Source organism: Centrocercus urophasianus, unplaced genomic scaffold (assembly GCF_019232065.1).
Source record: "Centrocercus urophasianus isolate 14NV4802_14NV808 unplaced genomic scaffold, USGS_Curo_1.0 seq_10, whole genome shotgun sequence".
Classification (NCBI taxonomy): domain Eukaryota; kingdom Metazoa; phylum Chordata; class Aves; order Galliformes; family Phasianidae; genus Centrocercus; species Centrocercus urophasianus.
In genome coordinates this window covers 71,824,088-71,839,266 of record NW_024884142.1, presented here as the reverse complement: position 1 = coordinate 71,839,266, position 15,179 = coordinate 71,824,088, and the positions used below count along the sequence as shown (strand labels likewise).

Here is a 15,179-nt window from a genome sequence, read left to right as displayed (position 1 = left end):
AAGTATTAGAGTTTCAGAAGGGTGTGATGCTGCTTAAGCAGAATCTGATTGCGATATGTGGGATGGGACATGACTGTCAGAAGAAGAAAATCTTGTCTTAAAGACAAGGGATTACTACTAAGATATGATGAGACTGCACAGCGCTCTGCATGCAAAAGATTTGGTCTCAGTAATTCTTTTCCTCTAAATACCTCATTCTCAGTACTAGAAGAAATTCATTTTAAAAGGTTGTCTAAGACCTAATCACTCGCTGCTGAAGGAAAGAAAAATATGCACAAAAATCAGAGTGTAAGAGAAGTTGATATGCTGATGTGACATACAGATACCACTCTGCAAACAAGATGACAACATCATAGCTCCAGAATATGTAATGTTATCAATGTTTGTAAGGGTTCACTCAAAACCCAGATATTTCAGATACAATGTAATCTCTCTTTCTCAGCTATGAGACCTTTGAGGCAGTATACCTTAAAATGAATCACAGGTCTTAGGCCTAAGTTCCAACCATAAATTTATTCCTGATTTTGGAGTATTCACATCCCCAGTTTGCATGAGCAAGAGAAAATTTAGAATGTAGTGAAATACTTCTCAAAAATCAAACTGTGAAGTGGACAAATGTCAGTTCTGTAAATCGTACGTTTGGGTCTAAAACTGTTCTCCCATTTAAAATTTAACAGCTTGACTGTAATTCTAGATAGCTCTTACAGAAAAATTGACCTCCATTTTTTTCTTCTAACATATATATGACATATAAAAAAAGATCTAAGCTGTAAGATATGTTTTTCCCTGATTTATTATTTTATGTATGGACACTGGTAATTTTATTCTGAAGACTGAAAGCCTTTTTAGGCTGAAATTTTTGAAAAGGCATTCCAGAGATGCATAACCTGTTGAAATACTTTTAGTTTTTAATCCTGTAGTTTACAGTGAAAAAAACAAAAAACAAAAAACTTTTGGACAATATTAGTAGCTATTTGAGAAGAATTATGTCAGTATTTCAACTTTGCTTAAGCCAGTGTCCACTTGAAAAAAAATATAGATTTGTAGCATTGCTAGACAAAGCTAGCTACATACCTTCACCATCATTATTTTCTTGACGCTGAGGCTAGATCATACCAGGAGAACTGTTTCACAGTACCTTTATAATTAAGCACTCCTCAGCCGTCCTCTCGGTGTGGATTGCTACTGCTGGGTAATCTTCAGGGGTGGGGATCTGGGGAGGCAAATTTATGAAGGAGAAAACTAGGTTACTTATCAGTAACTGGAATTCTCTGAATATATTGCCTCCACAGATCCACACTAACCCTCCCTCCTTCCTTTAGAATTAACTCATGATTCATAATAGCTTGATAAAAATGAAGGGACTGGGCACTGTGATGCTACAAAAAATAATCCCACGAGTCCATTGAGGCAAATTACCCACATGGATACCTGCTCTAAACAACTCTAGGATTCACATACAACATATGATTTCATGAAAGTGATATCTCTCAAAGGTGGAGTCACTGGAAAATGATTGAGATTCCAAAACCCCTCAAGAAGCTTTTTTTCTTTTTTTTTTTTAACGAGTCAAGCAAATTTCCTAGCTGCTTTTATTGAATTAGATTTATTGTAAGCACCACTAAAACTAATACACTGTATTCCTCAGAGATCCCCACTTTTGTTCTAGTAAGAAGACAGACAATATTTATTTAGCATGAGTTGTTCATCATAATCGTGTCCTCTTCAGGGAGTACTTCCTCTGTATTCCACATGTGCAGTTACAGTTAACATTTCAATTTTACAAAGAACGCGTATGTTTCCAAAAAAGAAATACGCTTCATCTCCAGTTTCTCATGGCTGTATTTCACTAACAGAAGTCTAATAGATAGTAGGCATTTCTTTTCATACCACTGCAGGAAGATAACCAAATACACATTATCTGCCAGATCTACCTTATTATTCAAAAACTCAAGATGCTCTCTCCTTGCGCTAAAAAAAAGCTAATAGACTGTTTTCATCTTTTCCTTTTTGTTCCATGGAACTTATTGTTACATCATGATAACAACTGTAGAATGGAAAATGTTACATCATTCCTATTTACCTTTCTGTTTCCAAGAATTATAAATTGTCTAAAATGTGAATACCGTGACTACTTTTCCCATCTCATGTTCAATATCCAAAAACACATAAAATATGTTCACTTAAATGGATCACATTAACACTGATAGAGCTCAAAAGTGCTTAGAATGCATAGTTAAAGAAAGTTTATTATTATTATTATTATTATTATTTTACACAAATAGATTAAAGGGATCAAATCAAATTTTCACTAGGAAGACTAGAAGATTAGGAAAACTCATCCAAAACTGTAACAACTGAATGATGAACACAGAAAAGATTATTTGAGATATATTCTCTCATTTTTTTTTTCCTCATCATTAGGCCATATTTTTTTTTTCAGAGCTTCAACACTGCTGCTCATAGATGGCAATAGATAAACCTACATTACTTTTCTCAGACCTTCCAATCCTGTGCTTCAGTCTTCCACAGCTGCCTTAGAATACCCCACAGCTAATCCAACTCTCACACCGCTAAATCCAAACTTCACACTGGAGTTCCACTCATCTTCATCAGCTATGAAGGGAGATGGTGTGACTCACCACAATACTGAAGTCCATGCTGCAGATATCTGACAGTACCAAACTCTTAAACTCCATTATATATATATATAATATATAATTATTATATATATATATGTTCTACTCATTTAAGGAAAAGATATAAAAAAAATCAAAAATACTTCTGTATTTGTATAGAATGTATTTGGAAGAGAGGGGGTATTTTATGTCTATAGAACTATTCAAACATGCAACATACACAGAATTCTACTCTTTGAATCCTGATTTCATGATTTGCTTTGACAAACAAAACAGACCACAACAGGATGAAGATGACAACATGCTACAGTGTGCAAGAAAAATACCTTTTCTCTATAGCCTCCTACAACTGCATCTCTCCAAAATCACTTTTGGAATTAAGGAAATTGTTTGACAATGGCCTTCTGTAACTGCAAAGCTAAGCTTTCTGCATGAAGCAAGCAGGTTTTAAGTTTACAGAAATGTTCTAATTTTAGTAAGATCTGAAATGTATAGCCAAAACGTTCTCAGTTATACACTGAATAGTACTTCACATTCAACTCATTTAGGATAAAAGACTACAGTCTATCACAGAAGTTACAGGAAAGATTTTAATGTCTTTTTCCTTTTCATGAATTTAATACGGGGAACAGATAAGACCAGATAAGCTACTGGCTCTCACTGCAGGCTCTCAGTAAAAAATGATTTACTGTTCAGCAGCAACTTTCAGACTTTAAATCTTAATTTACTGCAATCAGCAGGCATTATTCAATGTGATGGTTAGTCCTCTTTGGAGCACCAGGAGTCCTGCCTCATAAATATCTAATCACTGGTTTTATTTCATTCCTCTTATGTACTCTTCCTTCCAAAGATTTTAATCCACTTCACTTCTCCCTATGAAAGCACTCACTAGCCTAGACACTCCAAACACAACTGCAACTGCTGCATTCTACAAGTAAAAATTTTTTGCTTGCTCATTTTTTTTTCCTAGTTGTTTCTTGTTCTTACGTATTTCATTTTTTTTCTATTGTAGTAATACTGTCTCAGTTTAACTGATGGAGTTCTGCAGCAGTTCTTCCTATAACCTGGGCTATACTTTTTTCTTCTTCTCATCTTCATGTAGTGCTTTGGATTCTGTACATTCTTGCTCAGCGTTGTCATTCCTTTTTCCTGATAATTTGAGGCTCCATTGCTACTCACTGTAACTTTTCGTTTTATTAATCTGTGCTCACTCACAGAATAATAGAACGGCTTGCATTGGAAGGGACCTTAAAGATCAACTAGTTGCAGCCCCCCTGCCACGGGCAGGGTAACCAACCACTAGGATAATTCTATGTTCAGTGCTAGTTTTTTCTTAAAACTACCAACTGCCCCTGCTTTTTTTAATTTCACTTTACACCGAGGATGTTTTCACTACATGTTTCTGAAGCATGTTTTTGCATTCACTGCGAAAACAAGGAAGAAGAATAAAGTATCCTTCTACTAAAACCATTGTTTTCGAGAAACTACCATTTGTTTTCTTCCTTTCTTCTCTCATTCTGTAGTCGATTCGAAACGAGCTGGATAAACTTGAATCCAAATTGCAATAAAGCACCACACAAGCTTCATGATACCATATGTACATTATCATGTCAAATAAACCCGTTGTATAGCTTTTTTAGCTACAGAAATACAAATAAAGATAACAGTGAGGAACCATTTACAGATTTGCTGCACTTTCTTCCTTTTCTTTGTAATTTTGCTTTTATTCTGACTGAAATGAATAGAAGTATATACATCTCAGGGAAGGTAGCTAAAGAGAAGTTAGCAAAAACGGAAATGCCATTGGAAGGACATTAGCAGAACTTGGATAAGATGACTTGAAACAGTAATAAGAGGTACATGCATCTTCTGTACTCAGGTAAATGTGACTCAGCTGAGCAGCTCAGATAGCAAAAAAGAAGTGAGTAGAGTGTAAGGATACTGATACTCTCTAATTAATTTAAATGTAAATCCACATGTGTCTGTGTGAACCCAAGATAATACACATTCTTACATTTTTAGAGAGCCAAGATGCAACTGAATTAGTTTAGACTTTAAAGTACAGAGAACTAGAACAGTATGTTTTCATCATATGTGACCTCAAATTGTTTTCTTCTTGGTCCTCATGCAGTCATTTGTCCAGTCTGGCAAGCGAGAAACATTATTTGACAGAAAAATTCTATCCCTGTCATTTTGACTGATATGCCACCATTGATGAAGACTACCAAGCTGTAATTTTTCTTCCCTTCTTTAGTAAATAAAGGTTTCTCCTTTCTGAACAACTTGGGAGATTTTTAAGCAGTCTACAATTCAAGTTATTCAACTAAGAGAAAGGATGACAGACAAATGATACTATTAAGTTTGCTTCTGACAGTTTGCTACTGCAAAATGAAAATAATTGCAAGCAAATCTGAGAGAAAGAGAAAAATCTCCTTGAATAGGTTCTTAAACAGTACTTAATCAGAAACACTCCAAGAAAGCAGAGGGACGTCCTGGGATGCAGTAAGCATACATGTATGACCTGATAGTCTAACAAAAGACATAATACTCTGGAGTGATGGGCCTCCTGCGTAATAAACTGGAGGCAGGACTGCACACACAGGCATACATGTGGAAACATGATGAGTATGTCCATCTTCTTTGTCAAACTCCTTACAGAAAATGCTCCTCCTCACGCCAGTTAATACTTCACCAATAAAAAAGAAAAAATCAAACAACAATGGTAAAAGCAGAACTTTCTAATTTTGTAGGCAAGGCATGTATGTGAGGGCAATAAAGTATGTGCCTTATCTACCCTTGCAAACGGTGCTTTTTCTTTTATCCACTGATACTTCTGACACATCAGCTTATGACTTCATTTCAAGGCACCATTTCTCTGTTGTATAAACTCTTCTAGTTGCTTTGTCCCAAACTGATCATTGAGTCATACGATCCTAAGATGGAATTCTTTACTCTTCCCTAGAGGATGTAGGTTGTGTAGCACACCTGCTGTTGTGCATAGTTGAAACAACATGAACTAGTAGGTAACACAGTTAATCAACTAGGACACAACTTACACATCTGAAAGAAATGATATAAACAGCTCTGCATGTTTCATAAATAGGGGAAACTCCTATCCAAATTTTAAAAAGTAGGAAATAGATGTGGTCCTCTGTCAAGTTCCTGTGGAAACTTCAAGAAGGTCACCCCTGCCAAGAACACAACCTGTACTTGAAAATATTATTTCTGTATTATGATGACATAAATTTATTTGAGATCTCCTGTCCTATATCAACACGGAAACAAAAAATGCACATTTTCCAAGAAAAAAAAGATAAAGGCACCAGAAATAAACCTTTTTTTCTTTTTTTTTCCTCCTTAAGCAAAACATCAAGCCAATCCCTAAACAAGAAAGATGCAGAGCTACAATAAAATTATAAAGGGACTTTAAACCACTCCTAGCTGAGCTGGCAGGCACAAGAGATATTGTCCTCCACCTGAATTGCCCTCCAGGTTCTTGTTTGATAATTCCAGGAACAAACCTGACCTTGCTTTATAATTCATGCATAAAGGTTGAATTCTTTAGGAAATACATAGAGAAAGCACACTTCTCCAGCTATTCTTTGAAGATACTATTATTGCTGATAAATGCAAAGTTCTCACAAGGTTCAATGCTTTTTCTAGGGGTAGAATAGATCACAAATAAAAGCCTGTATAAATCTTACATAAAATGTATTCATATATGTTACATAAATAAAATTACATGTGGCTATGTTTGTATATAAACATATATTCCCTAGAAGTATCATTTTCAAAAATTTTTGAACCTCAAAAGCAGTAAACTATGCTAAAAATAGAATGTTTAGCAAACAGGAGTTTTTAAAGTGCACAAACCTGACAAAAAGGTACAGTGACATTAATGTTAAATGACAAATCATAATTTTTTTTCTCTTTTTTTTACCTAGCTGTTCATTTTTACCTGAATTCATACATTTAATTTTTTCTTCATACACATTTTAAGCAAGCAATGTCAGAAATTATCAACCTGTCCTTTAAAGATGAACAATTAGAAAGCATATGTGCAGTAACACAGCAGCCAATTAACATCACAAATAGAAAAAACAGCATACTAACATCTTCACCAACAGCAGGATATAGAGGTATATGGCACCATATTTTTGCATACTCACTGGTTTTGCACTGACAAATGCGGCAACCATTTTGATCCAGTTTGAAACTATAGATACAGTCTTTCTCAGTCAAAGTGCAGTTCACCAAAAGCTCACACGTGGGTGGACCTATTGTTATGTAAGTTGGTTCTAAATGCAAGAAAAATAAAACAAACACATTTGAGATCAATTTGATATCTTAAATAGTTCACAACAGGCAGACAATGCAACAGCAAAGAAAATCATTTTTAACAAATTTTGTTTCTGATTCATGAGCATTCATGGTATTTACTTCAAGAAATAGACTTTGTTTTGGAGTGGTATATACTTATTATACACAGTTTGAAGCTACATAAAATTTTGAAACAGTAAAACAGGAAAAAAAATGATACTACATTTTTGTTCGTTGAGAAATCAGCATTCCTGCATTAAGTTTAACACTGAATTCAAAAAACTTATTCTACTCATTCTTTTAACAAAAGTATTTTATCCAAACTGTGCAGATTCTTAGGAATTAAAAAGACAAAAGTTTCTCCAGTGCTTAGTTGACTGATACTACCAAGCTGTAAATCAAAGCATGCAGCTCAATAGATCAAATCTTTCTTTGCATGAATAAGACCACTTCTACACAAATTTAAATCAGAAGAGACTTTGAATGCCAAACGGGAATGAAAGGTACAGAGTGTGAAACATCTCTTGAAGCCACACAACAGGACTATTCATCGAAAATATCACTTTTTACAGTATAATTTGCAGTATGAAGCTGTGGTTTTTGAATTTGAAGATATTATTGTCAATCATTAGACAATTACTTACAATGTAATACTTGCTTTCGGACGCTGTTTAAATATGTTAGATAATGAAATTTGTTTTAGTATATGCAGTAGCAAGACATATTCATGCACTGCAGTACACAAAGTTACTAGAATAAAGTAAACCCCCAAGACATAAGAAAATAGCAAGCAACCTCAACACTCCCATCAAAAAAAAATAGGATAAAGAAAGGAATTAAAAATCTTATTTTCAAAATGACTTTTTGTTGTATGATAATAATAATTTTCTCTACCTTTTTTTTTTTTTTTATGGAACTCAACACTTAAGTAGCAAGGAATTTACTTACGTATATTATTAACACAATACTAAGCATCATGAAACACAAATGGTGTGATTTTTAAACAAACAACCGTGAGCTTTCATTTCAGTGTTTGACTGAGCTCTGATTTTTCCAAATCTCGAGAAACAAAAATTTTAAAGAATTTAGATTTTAAATAAATTCAAATGGATGAATTGGTCAATTGTGAAAATATAGAGAAATGGTATACAAATCATCATTACAAGAAAACAGCGTTTCATGTAGCATGAACATTTTCACAGACTGAAGACGGCCATATCATACCTCCTCTCCAAACCAAATCCTTTGAATGGCAAATTTTGTCATCCATACTTGGAGGCAAATTGTCCTTACTCTCAGACTGAGAGTAGAAAAATACTCAACATTTATTAAAATAATAGAAGTATATACTGTCAAACAAAATAGCTGCCTATTTCTCTGCCTATTAGCTCTGCACCCACCAGGCAGCTACAGCACCCATGCCTTCTAGTCAAGTGAAAATTATCCCATAACAAGAATGTGCATTTCTGCTTTCATTGTCTTGTACAATTTTCTGCTTTCATAGCTTCCCTCCAGCCCTACTCTTCCCTTCCCAACAGTTTATGCAGTGGTTGAACATTTTTAATCCTTTTTAAATTAGGTCAGCGAAGTACAGAGTTAGGAGCAAAAAGAATGCATGACACGCACAGAAGATTTTAGTCTTCTCTCCCAGAGATCATGGTTCAGATTCCTCACTTTTCTGTGAGTTCTAAAACACTGTTCAAGTTCTGTTCTGTGCAATTTTTGTAGAAAAAGTGTCTATATATATTGTACATACATAAAACACCAGCTTTGTTTAAATGAAAGCTGGAAATTTGGATAATGGTATCTCTGTGCCTGTAGAATCCTCAAATCTCTTATAAGCTGAATTATTATTATTTTTTTTTCCTCCAGATTTTTTCCAGGAGTTTAACAGATTATTAGTTTGCAGGTCAAATGAGAGATTCTATCAATTTCTGTGAAGTATTCATTTCATAGCTCAGAGTTTGTAACCATAGTATGGAAAATTAATCTTAATGAGCAATTTATTTTAGAACAAATGAATTCCCAAACTAGAACATTTTTAATTGCAATGAACTTCTTGTATTTTTTTCGAATTCATTCAATAAACTGACTAAGTTACACTCATACCTAATATCTAATGTTTGCAACTTCAACAGATCATTAGTTAAGGGATGAAGACCATACCAATGTAGACCAGTAACATGATATACTCCAGAAACTTCATTAATTCATCCCATTTGTTTAGGACAGATCATTATAAACTATCTTTGCAAATGAACTCATTTTTAGCATCTGGTGCCTATCCTGAAAACCTCCATTCCTACCTTCCTGTATTCTTTAAGTAAAATATCCTCAACAAGCAAGATACCACAACACAGCAGTTACCTTGAAGCTACATGCAGGTTACTAGCCAGATAGCCCAAATCTGGCACTTCAAATGACAACACAGTAATACTTACAATCAGTGGTAGTTAAAAACATCACCCATCATATGAATCACTCACACTATCCAAAGCATGTGGTAACTTTTCAAAGCTCTCTTTCATGTTTTGATGCTCTTCTGTCTTGGATGCTGACATATCGGTTTTGAAATGTCTCTACCTTGATACACTGAGTAATATAGTATTTCTTAGTAGGGACAAAATTAAAGGGTTACTATTTTAATTTAAAAGATTGTTGTGAATCCTTTATTTGCTGTGGTTTGTTATGTTACCTCTCACTTTTCTTTCTGCGCTCAGCATCCTGAGAATTTCCAAGCAAGATCACAAATCTATTTTTCCTCCCTTCCGTCCCTAAAGGTAAGTCCTGAGAGATACAGTAATTTTATATGCATGCCTGCTTCTCAATGAGCTGCGAGTGAAGGACAAAAGAAATAATTTCATTCCCTACCCCCACATGTGCAAAAATGCAGCCAGAAAAAAAGTATCAGCCCTTTTCACTTCGCTAGACAAGACTCAACAAATAATGCTAGCTTTCCTGCTGCCAGACTGCTGGCTATTTGAATAGGCAAGCAGTAGTTAGGCTTGAAAAAGCATGTACGGCCACATGATCCCCGTTAGGCTTTCACTGCTGCTCTTGGTAGAAAATGCAGAAGAAAGATCCAGTGTACAAATGAACAGACAATTGGTGGGAAAAACATATGCTACTTCTGTCCATGTATTTTACAGCAGTAAAACTACAATGAAGAAAGAGGAAAGGCAAAAATAAAGAGAAAAGGATTGATGAGAGTCCACTTGAAAACAATGCCTTTTTTTTTTTAACAGAACACAGATATTGCTGGTGTAAAGTGTTTACGAGTAAGGTTAAATGCAGCTTGCTATTAGCGTAATTTGTTTCCATATTCTCTCTGGGAGCATAAAATTTTCTATGCTGAATTTCAGTGCACTGGATTACTATTTTGCTTGCTACGAGGTTGATCAAAATATTGCATTCGTTTTTTATGCTTTTTCACTTTGCTATGAATATTTTTCAGCTAACAACAGGTATTCTACAGCAGTAAATCAAGCAGGGTATGAAATTGGTATATGCATGTCACATCACAAAGAAAATGTTCTTGACTTTATGTTTTATAGTAGTAAAGAAAAAAGGCAATATTAAAAAAATAAAAAAATTGTTCCTCAAATTGCTAACATTTAATCATGGCCTAGTTAAGTCTGCTATACAATACCACTGCCTACTCTTCCCTTCCATCTCAGGATGAGACAAAAGTGATGCTGCTCTCGGCTAGAGGCAGATATAAATCACTTTTTGAGATTCAGACCTATCTGAGGCATCAAACAAAGCATAAACACAGATACAACACAGTTCTGTATCTGACATTTTACTTAGAAGTCACTTCAGAAGTCATAAAATCCACAGCGGATATTCCAGCTGCTGGTGGACTGTCAGTCTGACCCACTGAGAAAACTTTACAGTGTGTGATCAAATCCCTGATCTCAGTCATCCTAGCTTGAGTCAAAGTGCTTTGCAGGAAGACAGTGGTATCCCACCAATAGCGGAACTGGCTTTGTCTTTCTGGACAACCTTAGCAATAATGCCACAAAACTTGAGTGTCACGAACAAGGAAATTTGTCAAGGTGGAACAAGACCATACTGCCACCGTCAGTTTTCTAACCAATCCTCAAAGCATTCCTTTCTGCTATTTTCTGATTTCTGAGACCTTCCACTTCTACTATGAGTGATGTGGCACAGCTGTTGTCAGAAAAACCATTTTCTTCTGTTAAAAATGTGAAATATGTAGAAGAGGACAGGATAGTCTATCTAAGTTTTGTACTGTGCCTCTGACAGAAGCAACAGCCACTGCCATACACAGATCTTGTTATACATGGATGAGTACTAGGATAATGCCTGGCTGAAGTATTCAGAAATTGACAGAAACTGATTTACCCATGCTTCAGTCAGTGACAGCAAGGGAAAAAGGTTCTAAGGATTAGAATTTTATTATACATACACTTCGAACATTTAAAATTAATGAAAAAAGGAAGAAAACAAATTCATTGACGATTGCTGAAGCCCTGGAAAATAAAAGCAAAAATGAATCTGAGACCATCTGCAGCAGCCTTCTTGACTTCAGTTTTTCATATGAATGTCAAAAATGAACATTTCGTTGAAGATGTCATTTTTTCTTCCAACTTTGGAGACTGCATTTGCAATCTTTAGTTATAAAGTGAGATGAAAAAAAAAGATAGAAGTAGCCCTTAAGGCTGATATCAGTTACACACATTTGCCTATCACACCTTTAAAATGTTTAAAATTTGAACTTTGGGTATTGAGTTCATATCAACAAAAGAAGTGGGATTCCACTTAACTGTATCACAGCAAAGCCACGTGTATTGTAAGAGAGCAGTAAGTGTTCAGTTTTGGTCTGTGTGAAGGACAAGAGGACTTACATCAGTGAGAGCAAAGCAAGCAGTTCCAGGGAAGCAATGCTTCTCTGTTTAGCACTTGTGAGTCCACATCTGGTGTAATGTCCAGCTTTGGCCTCCTTAGTAAGAGAAAGGCTGATGTTCCAGAGGAAGTCCAGCATGGGGTCACCACGCTGGTCAGGGGCTGGGGTAGGTGGTGTAGGGAGAGCATGAGAGACTGGGGCTTGAGGGCAAGGGGGTGATTCTTCTGCTGTCTGAAACTTTGTAATAGGAGAATAGACAGCCCAGTTCATCTTGGGGGTGGCCAAGGGGATGATGAGAAGCAACAAACACAAATGTAAATAAGAGAAATTACAATCTGATACAAGTTTTTTTGTTCTTCTTTTTAAACTGAGTGGTCAAACTCTGTGATGGAGTGCTAAAGAAATTGTGGGATCTTCATACTTGAAAATACTCCAAACTTCATTAGAACAAGTCCCGAATAACCTGCTGTAACTGGACCTTCTTTGAGAAAGAGATAGAGCTGGATAATCCCTAGAGGTCCTTCCAACTCGCGTGATTCTAAGAACTTCAATTCAGGACATCTCTAGTGAAAGCAGTAATATCCTTGGTGGATCAAGAAAGTGAAATCCACAAATAAATATTTTAATTTCTAATTGTTTCTGTATTCCTTCGCCAACTACAGATTGTCTTCCTTACTCAGTAAAGAAATCTATGCAATTACATAAGAAGTAGCTTTCCATTCAAGAAGCAAAATCTCTTCCAGGCAGTTAAAACACAGAAATTCTCTACATAATGTTATTTGATGATAGCCACAACCACCTTTAAACAGTGCCATCTTATTGTTCATCTTTATGCTAATACCTTACGAACAGCTTCTTCAGCCCATTATTATTAGTATGACATGAAAGTACTTAAAACAAGCTCTTTGCTTTGTTTAATCTGGAACGCAGTATTTAAACTCAGAACAGGCTTTGTTTCACACTTTCACTAAAACCACACCAGGGAAATTCCTACTCCAGGCTTTAACAAAATTTGCTTTAATTAAGGAAGTAATCATATTTAATTTTTTTTTTCTTCTGCATATTGTTTAATGTTCAAGTTGCTATATTTGACATTGTTAAATATGAATTTAATAGCAAACAAAACTTTGGCTTCTAATTGACCCTTAGAAATATACCCTCTGTATATCTTAACACAAAATAATTAGAAATGTAAGAGGCCAGATATTTGACACTACTGAATCAGCCCAGATTTTAATTCCACTTGCAAATGTTGTTCTTTCAAAATAGCAAAAAAACTACTATTACCAAAAAAAATATTATTTTTTGACATAGAAGTGTAGAAGTAGAAGACATTAGCATAAATCAAACACCTTCATTAAATTACTTTGCTTGATTCAAGCACAGTGATTATTCCAACTTAACAGACACAGCGGTCTGATTTCCTCTCTTAATCACTTCATCTGCGCTCCCTGTGCAGTCTGACTCAGTATTACTCTAAGCATATACGCTTGAAAGCTAACAAATCTTACCAACATTTGGTGTAGTTTCCCAAACATGCTAGAGACTTATTTGCATATGCCATAATAATAAACAAGAACAACAGACTATGGGTTGACTACAAGTACACACATATAAAAAAAAACAGAAAAAGAGAAGATGTTTTAAGACTGTGGAGCTGCTTTTTCTTTCTTTTTTTTTTTTTGGCCTGGTTACATTTTTATATACACTTTTATCTATATAAAACTACTATTGGTGGAATTGGTGGAAACCAATCAGCAAACATTAGCAAAATCATTTCAGTCAGCCTGACAGAAATACACTTAATCAAAACTATGAAACTGTAAGCTCTACAGATACGTTATTATAGAGGTTAAAAATTACCTTTCAAAAAGGTCTTCTCTGGATATTAAAAAAAATGCATTTAGTCAATTTCATTGAAAGACTGCAAACTACCACACAAGTACCTAGATTACATAGGAATTAAAGAGAAAAAAACCTAAAAAAATCTTTACCAAACAGACAATTTTTACTTTAATAGACAATATAAAATTTTGTCCCTGGAACCCCCCAAAATACTGTTTTGTATCCTATTTGTATTTATTCAATGCTTGTATGCTGACCATTACTATCATGTATAAAACCAAATTTTCAGATGTTAGTGTTGACAGTTACTATATAATACAAATGTATTAGACTATAAAACAAGTAATTTGAGGAATTATTTGGAGATTATTGCTCATGCAACTGGAAGACAAAGCTGCTAGTGATTTTCAAAAAGAAAACATTTGTGCTTTCAAAAAGCTTAATTGTAACCAAAATAATTTCAACATACAAGCTCATATCAATAGTAATTCAAATTTCCCTAATATATCTAATGGTCACACAGTACAAAAAGCCACAGACCTGAAAATAATCCTAAATTTAAATGCCATAACTATAGCATGGGAAGTGGGATTGTATACATTAGCATTCAGTGCTAGAACTGCTCAGCATCATCTTTCATATTCCCATTTTACTAATGTGAACCAGTTAATGCTTTTGCTAGAGGCATCTAGATAAAACTGATTAATTTCTTGTGTGTATTATTAAAAAAGTTGGAACACGGAAACAGATTTTCAGAGAACAGCACAAAAGCTTTATGTCTAGTTGTAAGCACTACAATGAATGTACATTGCCCTGAAATAATGCCTCCTATTTATTTCCCTGAAAATTGCAACAGATACAAAGAACACAATAAAAGTAGTGGATAGAGCAAATTCTCAGGTAGAAAACACTGCTTTTCAACACAGTCACCACCACTAGCTATGCATTTTTTGCCAATGATTAACAAGAGCTTGCATGCTGCACTCATAAAAGTGCACCAGCAGAGGCAACACACTGTCACCATCATTCCTGCTGAAACCTACTCCTACTGCACCAACCACAGCCTCACTGTGCTCACATCCACGGTTTGGTCTCTGGAAATGTTGATGTCAATGGGTGCCATTTTTTCCACACGGAGGAATTCAGTGACACCCCTTTGCTACATACCCACTTACACATCAGACACCATTTTGTCAGTCTGCCCCTCTACTGCCGTCTGTCACATGGCAACAACAGAAACAGAATATTGGTGGGAAGGTTTAATCCACCAACGTTCATTTCTGATGTAGTAGGCCAACAAAGTAACGCAGGAGGCATTACTTCCAAAGTAGCCCTCATACATTTTTTTCCTCCCCATTGGATCAAAAGTATTGACCACAAGGAGTCCTTTTTAGTATAAGTGGAAAAAAAATAATTCCCCAAAACTCCACATGTAAATTCTAACCACTGATATTACCAGTACGTTTAACAATAATTAACTCATAATTAATCATTATTTTTTTTAA

General features: G+C 35.1%; 1 protein-coding gene across 1 annotated transcript in view; it reads right to left on the bottom strand.

Annotated features, from left to right (window-relative positions):
• Positions 1-15,179, bottom strand: part of CRIM1 (cysteine rich transmembrane BMP regulator 1) — a 163,551-nt gene that overhangs the window by 24,615 nt on the left and 123,757 nt on the right. Inside the window, exon 8 of the mRNA XM_042817488.1 lies at positions 6,809-6,937. Within this exon, the coding sequence (XP_042673422.1) occupies positions 6,809-6,937 (129 nt within the window). The remainder of the gene's footprint in view (positions 1-6,808; positions 6,938-15,179) is intronic.